Source organism: Drosophila nasuta, chromosome X, assembly GCF_023558535.2.
Source record: "Drosophila nasuta strain 15112-1781.00 chromosome X, ASM2355853v1, whole genome shotgun sequence".
NCBI classification, from domain to species: Eukaryota; Metazoa; Arthropoda; class Insecta; order Diptera; family Drosophilidae; genus Drosophila; species Drosophila nasuta.
In genome coordinates this window covers 18636669-18649552 of record NC_083459.1, presented here as the reverse complement: position 1 = coordinate 18649552, position 12884 = coordinate 18636669, and the positions used below count along the sequence as shown (strand labels likewise).

Here is a 12884-nt window from a genome sequence, read left to right as displayed (position 1 = left end):
CCAAATGGGATTTGGGGAATACAACAGAGACAGAGAGAGAGAGGTAAAAGCAAAAGCAGAATCAAAAGCTAAAGCTAAAGCCAGACACAGGCCATGGCCAACGTATTAATGTGTCAAACTCAACTGAAGTTTTGCCATTTGTGATTTTCTACTTTTCCTTTTTTCCATTCCATTTCATTGTTTCGAGGTACAAAATTGAAGTCTCTGGCCCAGAGGCAAATTGAGTGAGAAATGAATGAATTTCATGTCGTAGTATTTTTTAATGACATTTGACTAACGCACTTCGAGTCTTCAGTTGCTTCATTACAACGATTCATTTATTGCAATCAACAGAATCGAGAAAGCGAAAAAGCGAAAAAGCAAGCAAGCGAAAACTATGCCAATTGAAAAATAAGCCAAACGAGAAAAGGCAAAAAAGTGGAAAATGAATGGAAATGCAATTGCAAGCAGCAAAGTGAAAAGGGGAAAGGGTGGAAGGGAGACGGAAGAAGGGAAGCTAAGTAGGGGACGCTGAAAGCATAGTCAAAAAATGCAATATTGCGATTTTATAACACAAATTGCTTATAATCACCCAACAAACAAAACAACGTCGAACGAAGCCAAAGCGGAAATGCACGTTGTAATGGCCTGGAAATGGGCGCACAAGTCGTTCGTAGGCGTGGCTCGGTACTGGCCAGCCAGGCGATTGTGAGTGAGTGGGCGTTGAGAAGGTGGGAGGGAGGTCAGGGGGCTGGGGGCGTGGCAGCTGCTGCGTTAACTGCGCCACGGGTTGCCCATTTTTGCATGGGAATGGCATAAAAATCATATTTCCGTTTTATTATTTGCTGTTAATGAAAATGCAAATAAAATTGGATTTTCCGTGGCGCACAAAAAGCTTGGCTAAATATATAAAAAGTCGAGAGCGAGTGCAAGAGGGAGCGAGCGAGAGAGAGAGAGAGAGAGCGAGAGAGAGCGAGTGAGACAGAGAGAGAACGAGGTTGTGCTGAGCTGCTTCAAATGTATTTCCTGGCGCAAATTTCAAATAAACATTTTGGTTATCATCATCAGCATTTGCTCACTCGCTCTCTCTCTCTCTCTCACTCGCTCCCAGTCTCTACCTCTCTCGTTCTCGCTTTTTGCCGCTTTGTTGCGTCCATGTTTTGCCAGTTAAAAGCAAAAATTTAAAAGCCAGCGAATATTATTTCTATTGCTCTATGTGTGTGTGTGTGTGTTTAGAATTAATTGGGTCACGTAATTAGCAGCTTGTTTGTTTGCTTTCTGTGTGTGTGTATGTGTCTGTGTGTATCTGTGTGTGTGTGCGCTGCGTGGAAATTTGATTATTTGCATTTAAGTGAAGCATTTTATGGGGAAAACCTGGCCAACAACAGCAGGGACCAACAAACCGACAGCCAACAACCGACAACCGGCAAAACCTGACAACCTGAATGGGGAATTGAAAGACTCTCCCCGAAATCCCAAATCGCCTTGAAAACGCCCGCGAATTACATGACTCAAAGGGAATGCCTCAGCCTCAGCCTCGGTCTCAGCCTCAAACTCAGCCTCAACCTCAGCGACAGCCTTGGCTTTGCCTTTTGTGGCATTCTCATTTCCTGTGTCGACGCTTCAAGAAGCTGCTGCGTTGCGGCCAACGAACACGATAAGAATAAATTATCAAAACACATTTTGTGTATTTTCTATGACACACGATGAATCAAATCTAATCAAAATTTGCATCTTTTAGCCAAAATCGAAGGCACGTTTATGCCAGATTCGAACTCACTGTTCGTATTCGCATTCGCTTTCGCATTTGTCATGCGGTTAAATTACGATTCCAGTTTTTCTGTGTGTTATTGCGTCAAGTTGACAGCTCGGCGTTGACAAGTTGGCAGCGCTTGCCGCAACAATAATTTATCACGACGGCGGCTAAATACACCAAGAACAGAGAAACCACTAGATAATATTTATTTGTTAAGGAATTAGTATAGACAACACCAAATACTTAAGGTTTGCTTAGCGACTAAAAGTATTGGCAGCTTGTTATTGACAAGTTAGCAGCGCTTAACGCAGGAATAAAGTGGACAATTGATTAAAAAGGAGACGCTGAGAATAGATTACATTAATGTATCAATAAAATTAATATGAATCTAAAAGATCAGTTCAACTTATTGACAAGTTGACAGCGCTTTAAGCATGAACAAAGTATCTAAAAAGCGGACAATTGATTGAAAAGGAAAAGCAGAGAATAGATTGCATTTATTTAACAATAAAATTGATATCAATCTAAAACCTGGCCATTAAATTCAAAATCAGTTCAGCTACTCAAAAGTATTGGTAGCCCTTTGTTGACAAGTTGGCAGCGCTTAAGAGCAAGCGGCGTTGCCACCTCTTTAGCTGTGTTTGAGGTTAGAGTTGACTGCTCGCCAGCAAACGAATTATGCACATAAGTAACTATTGCATTTGAATGACCAGATTCGAGTGGTGGCAAACGCAACTGTTTGCGAATTACTCGCAGATAAAGCGACAGTCACATTTGTATGCAAGCAAGGTTAATAATTCATTCATTTATTCATGCATTCATTTATTCGCCATGCTCAGCCAAACAATGTTTATCTATGCGGTTATTTATCTCTCGAGCCAAAGACAAAGTGCAGACCATTTCCTAGCCGAAAAAACTCTTCCAGCACTTCACTCGACACATCGCGGCTAATGACACCATCGATAATGATGCCATTCTCTTCATCATTCCACGTTACATTCGCCATTCAACTGTGTGTATGTGTGTGTGTTTGTGTGGCCGGATTTGCCATTTGCCATTCGCCGTTTGCCGTTTGCCATTTTGCCAAAAAAAAAGAAGAAAACTGACAAAAGCTTTTCTGGGCAAAACAATTCGCGTGGAAAAGTCAAGAAGACGAGCTTCATTTTCAACGTATGCAACGGATTGTCTTCAATACTCGAGTGAGTGCCCCTTGAAGCCTCTCTCTTCCCCGCTCCCTTTCTCCTTGACTCGTTCGTTCTTTTGGGCGAAACGTGACTCGTGTGAGGCGATTGAAAAGTGGCAGACAACTGAAATGAAATCAGCAGCCGCCGCCGCAAGCTCAACTACTGAAACTCGAAGGGACTTTAGCGGCTAAGAGACTTCTGTTTGTGTGTGTGAGTGTGTGTTTGTGTGTGTGTGCCACGCCCACTGGCAAGCACTCGAACAAATAATGCATGCGAGAGACTGTTGTGTGTGTGTGTGTGTGTGTGGCACAACAGCAACAAGAAGGAGCAACAAGGAAACTCGTTCAGACTCAGTCAACAAAATGCCAAATTCAAGCACCTGCCACAATTTGAGCTTGGCACGTTGTCGTCGTCGTCCTCGTATAGTTTATTCCTATCACACATACATATATATATACATATAGTATAGAGTATATATTGTATATATCTGTATATATTGGCTTACATCGCGTCGCTGCCAAGACGTGCAACACAAACAGCAAAAAAAAAATAAACCAAAGACGAGCCAAAAAACCGAGTGAAACTTTTTATTTTCAACTTCAGCTTCAGCTGCCATCTTCAGCTCCTTTTTTTGGGAGGAGGACGAAGGGCAACAAAACCGAGAAGCCGAGAAACTTCCAACTGTAGCTGCGGCTATCAATGGAGGCCTTCATCGTGCCCCTCATCGAGCTGCCTCAAGTGCTTCGCTTCGTCTTCTTCTCTTCGTCTAGCTGCGTGTCTCACTCCCCCTACTTTTCCCCCTTCCTTCTCTGCTTGCTCCAACTCTTCTTCGTCGTCGTCGTCGTCGTCTTCGTTCTCGTCCTTGCTCGAGCTGCTGTTTCGACTGTTTGCATTAGTTAAAGCCGCGCTGGAGTTTGTCTTCTTTTGCACCCTTTTTTTTGTTGTTGTTCTTCTTGTTGTTGTTGTTGGCCTGGAAAATGGCGTCGCGGCGCTCTCTCTCTCTTTCTCTCCCTAGCACTCTCTTTCACTCTCTTGTGTGTGTGTGTGTGTGAAAGGACTTTCGGCGTGGCTGCTCCGACGCCGATTTGCCTTTTATGTCTTTCGCTTTATACTTGTCTCTTTGCTATAACATTTCTCTCGCTTCGCTCTTTTGCACCTTTCGCCTTTTGCGTTTTGCGTTCTGCTTTTGCTTTTGCCTTTACTTCGTTTGCCATTCAATTCTGCTTCATTTGCTCAATTGTGTGAGTCATCAGCCATAATCATCTTCCACCATCTTCCACCATTTTCATCATTATTATCAACATTAGTATCTTCGTCCTCGCGCATCCTTTTGTGGTCGCCGCTGGCAGGCGCAAGTCGCAAGTGGCAAGCGAGTCGTCACCTTGCGGCCGCCGCAGGATAAGAGTTGTTGACCCATGTGTGTGTGGCATGTAGCATGTAGCATGCAGCATGTGGCATGTGTGGCGTGTGGCATGGCCATGAGCCGTCGCACTCGCATTGAATATCGCTCAATATTTCTCAGTGCTTTTTTTTTGCTTCTTCTCGACATAGCATCCAATACTTAACCTTAATTCTAGGCCTGAGTTTGCAGCATGTGTGTGAAACAAAACGTGTCCAAGCGTTTGGTGGGGGGTGGTGGGTAACAGAGGGGTCGCCTTTGTCAACGTTGAAATGAGCAAAATGCATAATCGAAAAAGTTATTGAAGCGTAAACGCTTTGTAACTGAATATGGGCATGGATACGCCGATTAAGGGATATGATACGATGAGCAAGGCGGTGCAGAGGAAGGGGGAAGCGGAATGGGAAGGGGAAGGGGTAGCGGAACAGAGCACAGGGCACGGGGCACGGGGCACGACCACAAAGTCAGGATGAAACCCCAGTTGAGATGCGCTGGACAAGCTCTAATACACACACACATAGAAAAAAAAAACCAAAGCTGCACACAAACCGAAATGACAGCAGGAAAAACAGCAAAAGAAAAAAAAAAAACGAGCGGAAAATAAAAACAGAAGCAGAAGAAAGCAGGCAAGAAGAGAAAGAGAGACAGAGAGAGAGATAGAGACGGCGGTATGAAACGCAAAACGTATGAAACGTACGAAATGAAACGAGTTGAGTTGAGTTGAGGATTCGAAACATGGGCTGAAGGACACACACAGAGAGCCAAACAAAAGCCAGAAGCAAAGACAGGCGAAGCCGAGCCAAAAGGATTTCAGCTGTTGTGTTGTGTGTTGTGTGTTGTGTATGTGGCACGGGAAATTGAAAGGAAGTGGGGTCACTGCACAGTGTCTAACTGTCTGCTAGTGTGTGTGTGTGTGTGTGTGTGAGTGTGTGTAGTATGACACCACAACTAATGAATGTGCACGAACAGCAAAGGAAGAAGAACAACAACAACAAGAATCGAGGGAGAGGAGCGAGAGACAACGCTGACCAAGTTGTTTGGCATTGCCAAGCCTGACAAATGCTGAAGGATTTGCGAGGGTGGCAGCAGGCAGCAGGCAGCTGGCAGCAAGGAGGCTTCGATTCATGATGGCATTGCACACAGCACAGGCACAGGAGGAAGGGGAACGCTGACTAAGTGCATGCAATGAATGCAAACGTCCACCCATGATTAAATGGCAAGTGGCAGCCACAGCAGCGAGCTGTGAGCACAGATATACTCGATAACAACTACAACTACAACTACAACTACAACTGCGAGTGCAACTGCGACTGCGACCACGCACAAGGCATTAACTGCCATCGAGTTTTTACGAGCAATGCTTAGGCATGAGGCATGAGGCAGAAGGCATGAGGCGAACTCAAAGCCAGTCCACAGTGCCACAATGGGGAGGGGACAGATGTGCCTTCTTCTTCGACCCCATCATTAGTGGATGACATGGCGGTGACGCGCACCTCATCGAATGAACTGGCAAATGGTGAAATGGAAAATGATAAGCAGCACGTTTCGATTCGATTGTTTGCTGAATTGTGCAAACTTTTGCAGCACTGTACTCGTATTTATTTATGCAATTCCATTCATTTATTTATTTTCTTTTATTGCTGCCACAAATCCAGACGAAAGCCCAAGGCAACTGCATAACAAAATTGCACTTGGATTTTCATAATTCACCAAGCTTAAAGACGCCTTAAACCACTGAACAAAGTAATCACATAGAAAGGTGGCTCAACTTAGACAGCAAACGGAAATGATTTCATCTACAACAGAAAACAAAAAAAAAAAACACACACACACACAACACACTTGGGAGGCAAACAAAATAACTGGACACCTGGGAAGCTGGATAAAAGCGTATCCAGCTGATCAAATGTCCAATTTAATGGCAAACATTTGAAAAGCAATCAATGCATGAAATGTGAGTTAGCGACAACAAAAGTAACATGCAATTAAATGTTCAGACTGCCTCTGGCTGTAGAATTTCATTCTATAACACAAATACTTAATTACTATATAAGAAATACTCAATAATTGCATACATCAAATGTGATTTGCAAATGTATCACTTAGTTAGACAAAATCTTTGCGCAGCAATATAGAATTAGATATTTAGCCCCCTGAATTCCAAGTTATGAATTTCAAGATAAAGATAAATAAATACTTATATGTTATATGAGCAAAAGTTGTCACTAACTACACCAACATGACAATTTGAATGACTATTATAGTAAATCTTTGTTGTTCTTATTTTTAAAGATGATAATACAAATTCAAATAATTCGAAATTTACTAAAAGTATTTATTTGAGTATAACTCACTACCCATAAAAACTAACTACATAATAGTCTTCACGTTTCACGTTGTCTGCCAATAAGTGTCTTTTTTCTGACTCTTTACGATTTATGGGTTCTTGAATGAGATCACTCGAGCTCAGAGCGAACCCCTTTGTTTATATTCCGTTTTGTTCTGGTTGTTCCAAGACCGCTTTTGTCGTGTTCAGTGAAACAAAAAGTCTTTTGTATATACATTTGGTAAACATTCACATGCTTAGGCAAGCAAATCGTTAAGCATCAGTTTTGATGACGAAATATAATATATTAATTGCAACCACAACGAAATCTGATTCTCATTGTGCGAGCGTTTCTCGTTCCGATATTTACGCACTGCTCATTGAAAGAGCAAGAGAAATACAAAGAGCTCAACGAAAAGCGATCAACAGAAAACATAAATGAAGACAACAAGAGAGAGAGAGAGAGAGTATGAACTTCTTCGGTTGTGCTGGCAACGAGAGCACAAGAAGAAAAAACGGTCGAATGTTATTTGCGAGCTATGTATGGTCTTTATGATTCCTGAAGCTTTTGTTGCGATCAGGTAAAAATTGTAGAAGGTATTTAAAAAATACTTTTGTATGATGAAAAACGAATTCCTATTGGTATAAATTGTACTCTATGGTATATTTTGAATGTAGTTCCATATCAATATACCAAAATAGTAGCTTTTGCTATATTTCAATATTTTTGTAGTATATTAACGACTCTCTCATTTGTTTTAATAAATTTTGTTGCCAAAAAATAACCACAAATTGTAGAAAAAAAATATATTTCCAGTGTTGTTTATATAAGTTCATAATGAAAGGAATAAGAATATTATGCTAGTCGAAGGCACATTTATGGCATCAAAGCATTGTGTAGATAAATGTCTAAATGTATTATTATTATCGTTTATTGTGTAAGCCACATTCAACTCTAGAATTGAACTGAGTTTGATTTTAAAGCAATCGACTGAACTGGGCTTAAAGCCACGGCAACTGACAGTTTCAGCCCCGTCGCGCTCATAACTGCGTTAAGTCGGATTGCTGTAAACATGGCTTAGGGGTAGCTAAAGTTGAGCGACCAGCGAATTGACGACTTGCTGTCCTGTCAGTTTTGCCCGTTGTCCGTTTGCCCGTTTGCCAGTTGCTAGTTTCAAGTTGCGAGTTACCAGTTTACAGTTGTGTTGGCCCGACAATCAAATGGCCAAAGCGCAGTTATCTACACAGAGACAGAGAGAAGCAACCCTCCTCTATGCTTGCCCCTTCCGTTGCCGGGGTTTAAATGTATCTGAGCAGACTTTGTATGGGTTGAGGAGAGAGAGAAAGAGAGACAGAGAGAGAGTCCAGGCCGATATCGGCTGACGCTTGTCGAGTTGGGTTTGTTGCGTGGACATATTGCACATTGTGCTTTAGCTTGACTGGCAGTCCTTCTCTCTGTCCGTCCGTCTGTCCGTCTGTCTGTCGTTCTGTCTGTCTGCATGAGTCAGACACGCGTGCGACGAGTCCTTTGAAGCAACATAAAAATATAGCAGCAACATAGAGAAAAACACAACAACAACAAAAAAGGAAAAAATGGAAAAGAAGGAAAAACATAGCTGGGGCACAAAGTGGAAACGTGAATGAAACGAATGGAAGCAACCAACCACCGAGAACACGAGACCACGAAATGTCGACGTTGCGATGCGTTTGCTCCGATAACGTGCACGGCAATGTTGACGACGACGACGACGACGACTCGCTCCACGACAAGCTCAACGCTGAGCTGATGGCTGAAGGCTGAAGGACTCTAAGCGTATGGAGAGTGGGAACAGCATGTGGTTGTATAAGGTGACTGTGACTATGACTATGACAGCCACAAGCCTCTGCCCTGGGTCACTCATAAATTGTTGGCAACAGCAGCAGCAGCAGCAGCAGCAGCAGCAGCAGCAGCAGTAAGCAACAACAACTTACATGAATAGCGGTATTAAAGTATCAAGCTGAACAGCCATATAGCATGGGGTACAAAACAGGAGCAGCTAGGGATCTAGGGAGCTGTGCGAATCAAATTGCTGGCTGCATACACAAAAGCATTGCAGAGGAAGCACCTGAACTGTGCAACGTGCCACCTGAAGCGGGGTCCAGCTTATAAAGCAGCTTAAGCTCAAGTCCGAGTTCGAGTCCTGTCCACTTGATAACCCATGTGGGTGACCCACCTCTCCTCCTTTCATCCTCTTCCTTCACCTCTTCACTGCCTTTTTTCTGTTGTTGTTTTCTAGCTAGCTCATGCCTGCTTTGTGCTGTCTGAGTAAATTGCTTTGAGTTATTCAAGTGCAGCAACTTTGATAAGACAAAGCACATCACTCTACTCTGCTCCTCCAATGCCTGAGCCCTCGAGCACAACGCAAATTGTTTTTCGAATTGCTTTAAATACACAAGCGATGTGTGTGTGTGTGTGTGTGTGTGTGTTTGCTGATTGAATGGAATGCATTGACCAACCAGGTGAGCAGGTGACTGTGTCATTTGCTTAAATCAAAAGTTGCTGGCGCAAACACATTAGTTAACTACCTTTCATACCCCCTCCACTCCGCACAGCGCCCCCTCTTAACGCCCCCTTCCACACACACACACTCTCGACTAATTTCGTATGCAAATTGGTTGGCTGCGTGTTGTGTAAGTGTTGTGTCCGCTTTTGGGCTACCAAAACAAAGCCAAAAAACGAAGCGAACCGAAAAAAAAAGAACCGTTCAATTAAGCCAATATTTGCGCACACTCGCGTAATGTCTCTCAGTGTATTAGTGTGTGTGTGTGTGTGTGTGTGTAGCGGCAACGAGACCGAGTTGAAGTCTCTTTTGCCGTGGCACATTTTTCGTAGCATACTTTGCGGAGCCCGCTTAGACCACGCTATAAACCCGTGTGATGCGTGTCCCTGTGTCTCCTCCACTCCAGTATGAGGGAGTATGTGTATATGTGTCTATATATATTATAGATATATATATATGTGTCTGTGTGTAGAATAACGATAGGATTTCGGTTTCGGTATGACTCACCTGCACTGTGCCAATAAGCACAACGGCTGCCCAGAGGCTCCGCAGCAACAAATTACGACGCAGCGAAGCGCACATTTTCCTTTTTTTTATTTAGCACTTTTCTTTGTTGTCCAATTCGATTTTGCTCACACTCTCTTCTCGCTTTTGGTATGTTTGAAAACGTTCAATTTGATTGTTTTATGCTTGTTGTTGTGGTTGGTTGTTGGCTTTTGCCTTCGTTATAGAAATACATAGATTTTTTAGGTTATTTTTCTTTTCGTTTTGTTGGTTTTGATTTCGTTTTGCACTTGGCCAGCGACAGCAGCAACAACAGCAAACGTTAACAACACACACACAATCACAGAAAAAAAAAATTGGAGTTGAATATATATTGTATTAACAAATAGAGCACTCTAGAGCCGTTGTTGTTGTTGTTGCTGTTGCTGCTGTTGTTGTTGTTGTTGTTGCTGCTGCTGACGCTTCGTGTTTCCTTTTGCGCTGCCCCCAAAAAGCGTCAACTATTAAGTGTACACATGTGTGTGTGTGTGCGTAGTAGTATTTGATTGTAGAACGTAGTAGAAGTTGCTGGGAGAACGAACGAGAGAAAGAGAGCCAGCTTACGCCACAGCGAGAGAGAGAGAGAGAGAGAGAGACAGGGAGCGAAAGAGAGGCACATTGATAGGGTAGGTTGGAGCGAACATACGCCAGAGCGTATGCTTTGCCCCGTCCTTATGCCTCCTCACTTGCCACCCGCCGCCACTTTACTCACAACTCTCAACTCGTTACTCGCTCACGTCCATGTGCACTCGCTGCAGAGCCTTCACCTAATCAACTTTAAGTACACGTATTTTCCAATTGTTCGTCAACTGGCGCTGCTGTTGCTGCAATAATATCGGAAAAACGATTTTCATCGAAAAATCCAAATCGAAAACAGCTGCAGTCAATTCTTTTTTGGGTCCACACCCCGCCAATCTATCACATATCCTCACATCTTCCTCTCTCACTCTCTCGCCCCCAGATAGCGCGCTCTCGCTCGCACATCAAGTGCCAACACAGTGTCTCGCTCTCTGGCGCGATTGTGGAACAACTGCGCACGCACAATTCCAAAGCAATCAAACACACGCACTGGACTCTCGCTCTCTCAAGCGCACTCCGCCTCTCTGTCCCACACACACGCACACTCGTTCGCTCGCTCACTCGCACACACACACACACGCACACAGACACACACACGTTGCGCAAAAGACACAATAAAATGAGGAAGAACACAATTTACGATTAAAGGCAGCACAAAATTTTTTGCAAAACTGTTTTTTTTTTTTTTTTTTGCTTTCGTTCGTTTTTGTTTTTGAGTTTAAGTTCCGTTAGATGTTTGTGGTAATTAATTGCACTTTGTTTTTCGCATTCTGCTTCTATGCATCTTTCATATTGCTTTCGACACGCACTCGAAAAAAAACATAACCAAATAGAATAACAATTTTAATGCCGACACTTGAAGAACAGCAAAAAAAAAAAAACGAAAGAAGAAAGTAAGTAACGACGAGCAATGCGCTCTCGCTCTCTCTCTCTCTCTTTCCCTGTATGTGTGTGTGTTTGGTATACAACAACTACAACTTGTGCTCGCTCTCGCTCTCACTCTGTCTGTCTCTGCTTCGCTCTGTCGTAACCAGGTTGACAACCTTGTACTAACTGTTTAACTGTAGTCACAGTTATAGTAAATGGTTCGAATGCGCCAGGAAACTTGAAGAGTACCTTGCGCTGCGAACGCTCACAAACGACTGCAAGTGACGCTGCTTGCACGGATAACTCGTTGGCTCTGCTTATGCTTCTCTCTTTGCGCTCGCTTTCGCACTTCCGAATCGGACTCTGTTCGCAGCGGACTCGGTACTTTGAACTTGTCATCGGATTCGACCTCGAAGCCGAAGCTCACAACTGCGCATGCGTCTGTCCGCCAATCAATAATGAATACGAATTCTCGGCTTGCAGTTGGGGGTGACTTTGGCTTTAAGTGTGCTCAAGTGCGTGTGTGTGTATTGGTGAACAACTGTATGTGTGTGCTTCTGACAGCAGCAGGTGCTAGATATGCGCTTTCAGGGATACGGCTTAAAAAGCTCCTTCCTTCTTTCAGCAGTTCCAGTTCAAGTTCCAAGCCAAAGCTAGAGATAGCATTTCACTTATCGCAACAATGACATACATATAGTACCTTTATTTTTATTGATCTAATTTAAATACACTTCACATCAACTAAATAGAAAACGATTTTTAAAACAATCTTGGCTTATTTTCAGAAATCAAAATATGGGTAATTCCATGACGGAATTTGTCCCATGCGAGACTCTTTACAGTGAAAATATCATAAACTGAAGCAATTTTAAAAAATGAAAAGTTTATTTTTAAAGCTCTAGATAAGTACTTTAATTAAAGCTAAGAATGGTTTCGGAATTTTTTTTCTGTATTGTTTCCTCTTGTGATAATTGCAAAAATTAACCGATTCGTACGCAAAACCAAAAAATGAACGAAATTATATATTTTATCGGAAAACAGATCAAGTTCCTAAAATCAATCTTAGCTCTAAATATAGTGCTTGTATAGAGCTTTAAGAATAACTTTCACTTATTTTTAAAATTGCTTCAGTTTATGTTATTTTCACTGCAGTGGAATTACCCATATGTAGATGTAATATAGAGGTGAACTAATTAATCTTTATATTACAGTTGCAAGCAATACGTCAGCGCTTCCAAGATTAAACTGCAAGTGGGAAAACCACAATGCGTAGCCACAAATCCCTGATAGATTATCTGTTTCTAAAGCTATCAAGATTTCATTTAAAAAAAATGAACAATCTTTCATTATTAATAAGCTTGTTTTGTTTCGCTTACGCCCATTCAAAAAAATTCTATACTTTATATACGCCTTAAGATGAAAATATACATTTTTATTAAATTTATAGACAAGTAAATGTTAATAGCGATAATTGCACACTCAAATTGTACACTAAAAATTATGAAAATGATTATATGTACTTACATATAAATATAGAATGTTTTCAAATTTCATAAATAGATGTTGTAACTTATTAAAAAAGATTAAATAGAAACAATAGATATAATAAGTATATCACACAAATGGTAAAGTCAGATCTCAAATAAACGAGGATATGTGCAATGCTTTTAAGTTAGGAGATTTAAGGAAAAACAATACAAATTGCGATATA

At 42.1% G+C, this 12884-nt stretch overlaps 1 protein-coding gene across 11 annotated transcripts in view; it reads right to left on the bottom strand.

Annotated features, from left to right (window-relative positions):
- Positions 1–11456, bottom strand: part of LOC132795271 (amyloid-beta-like protein) — a 67424-nt gene extending 55968 nt beyond the window's left edge. For 7 of the 11 annotated variants that reach the window (XM_060805902.1, XM_060805909.1, XM_060805907.1 and 4 more), the window contains exons 1-2: positions 11350–11453; positions 9692–9904 (exon numbers count right to left, since the gene is read on the bottom strand). In XM_060805902.1, coding sequence (XP_060661885.1) covers positions 9692–9766 — 75 coding nt within the window. In that variant the 5' untranslated portion in view covers positions 9767–9904; positions 11350–11453. Of the gene's footprint in view, positions 1–9691; positions 9905–11306 lie in introns of all 11 variants that reach the window. The other 4 variants (XM_060805904.1, XM_060805908.1, XM_060805903.1 and 1 more) reach the window with 4 other exon arrangements.
- Between the last annotated feature and the right edge of the window lie 1428 nt (positions 11457–12884).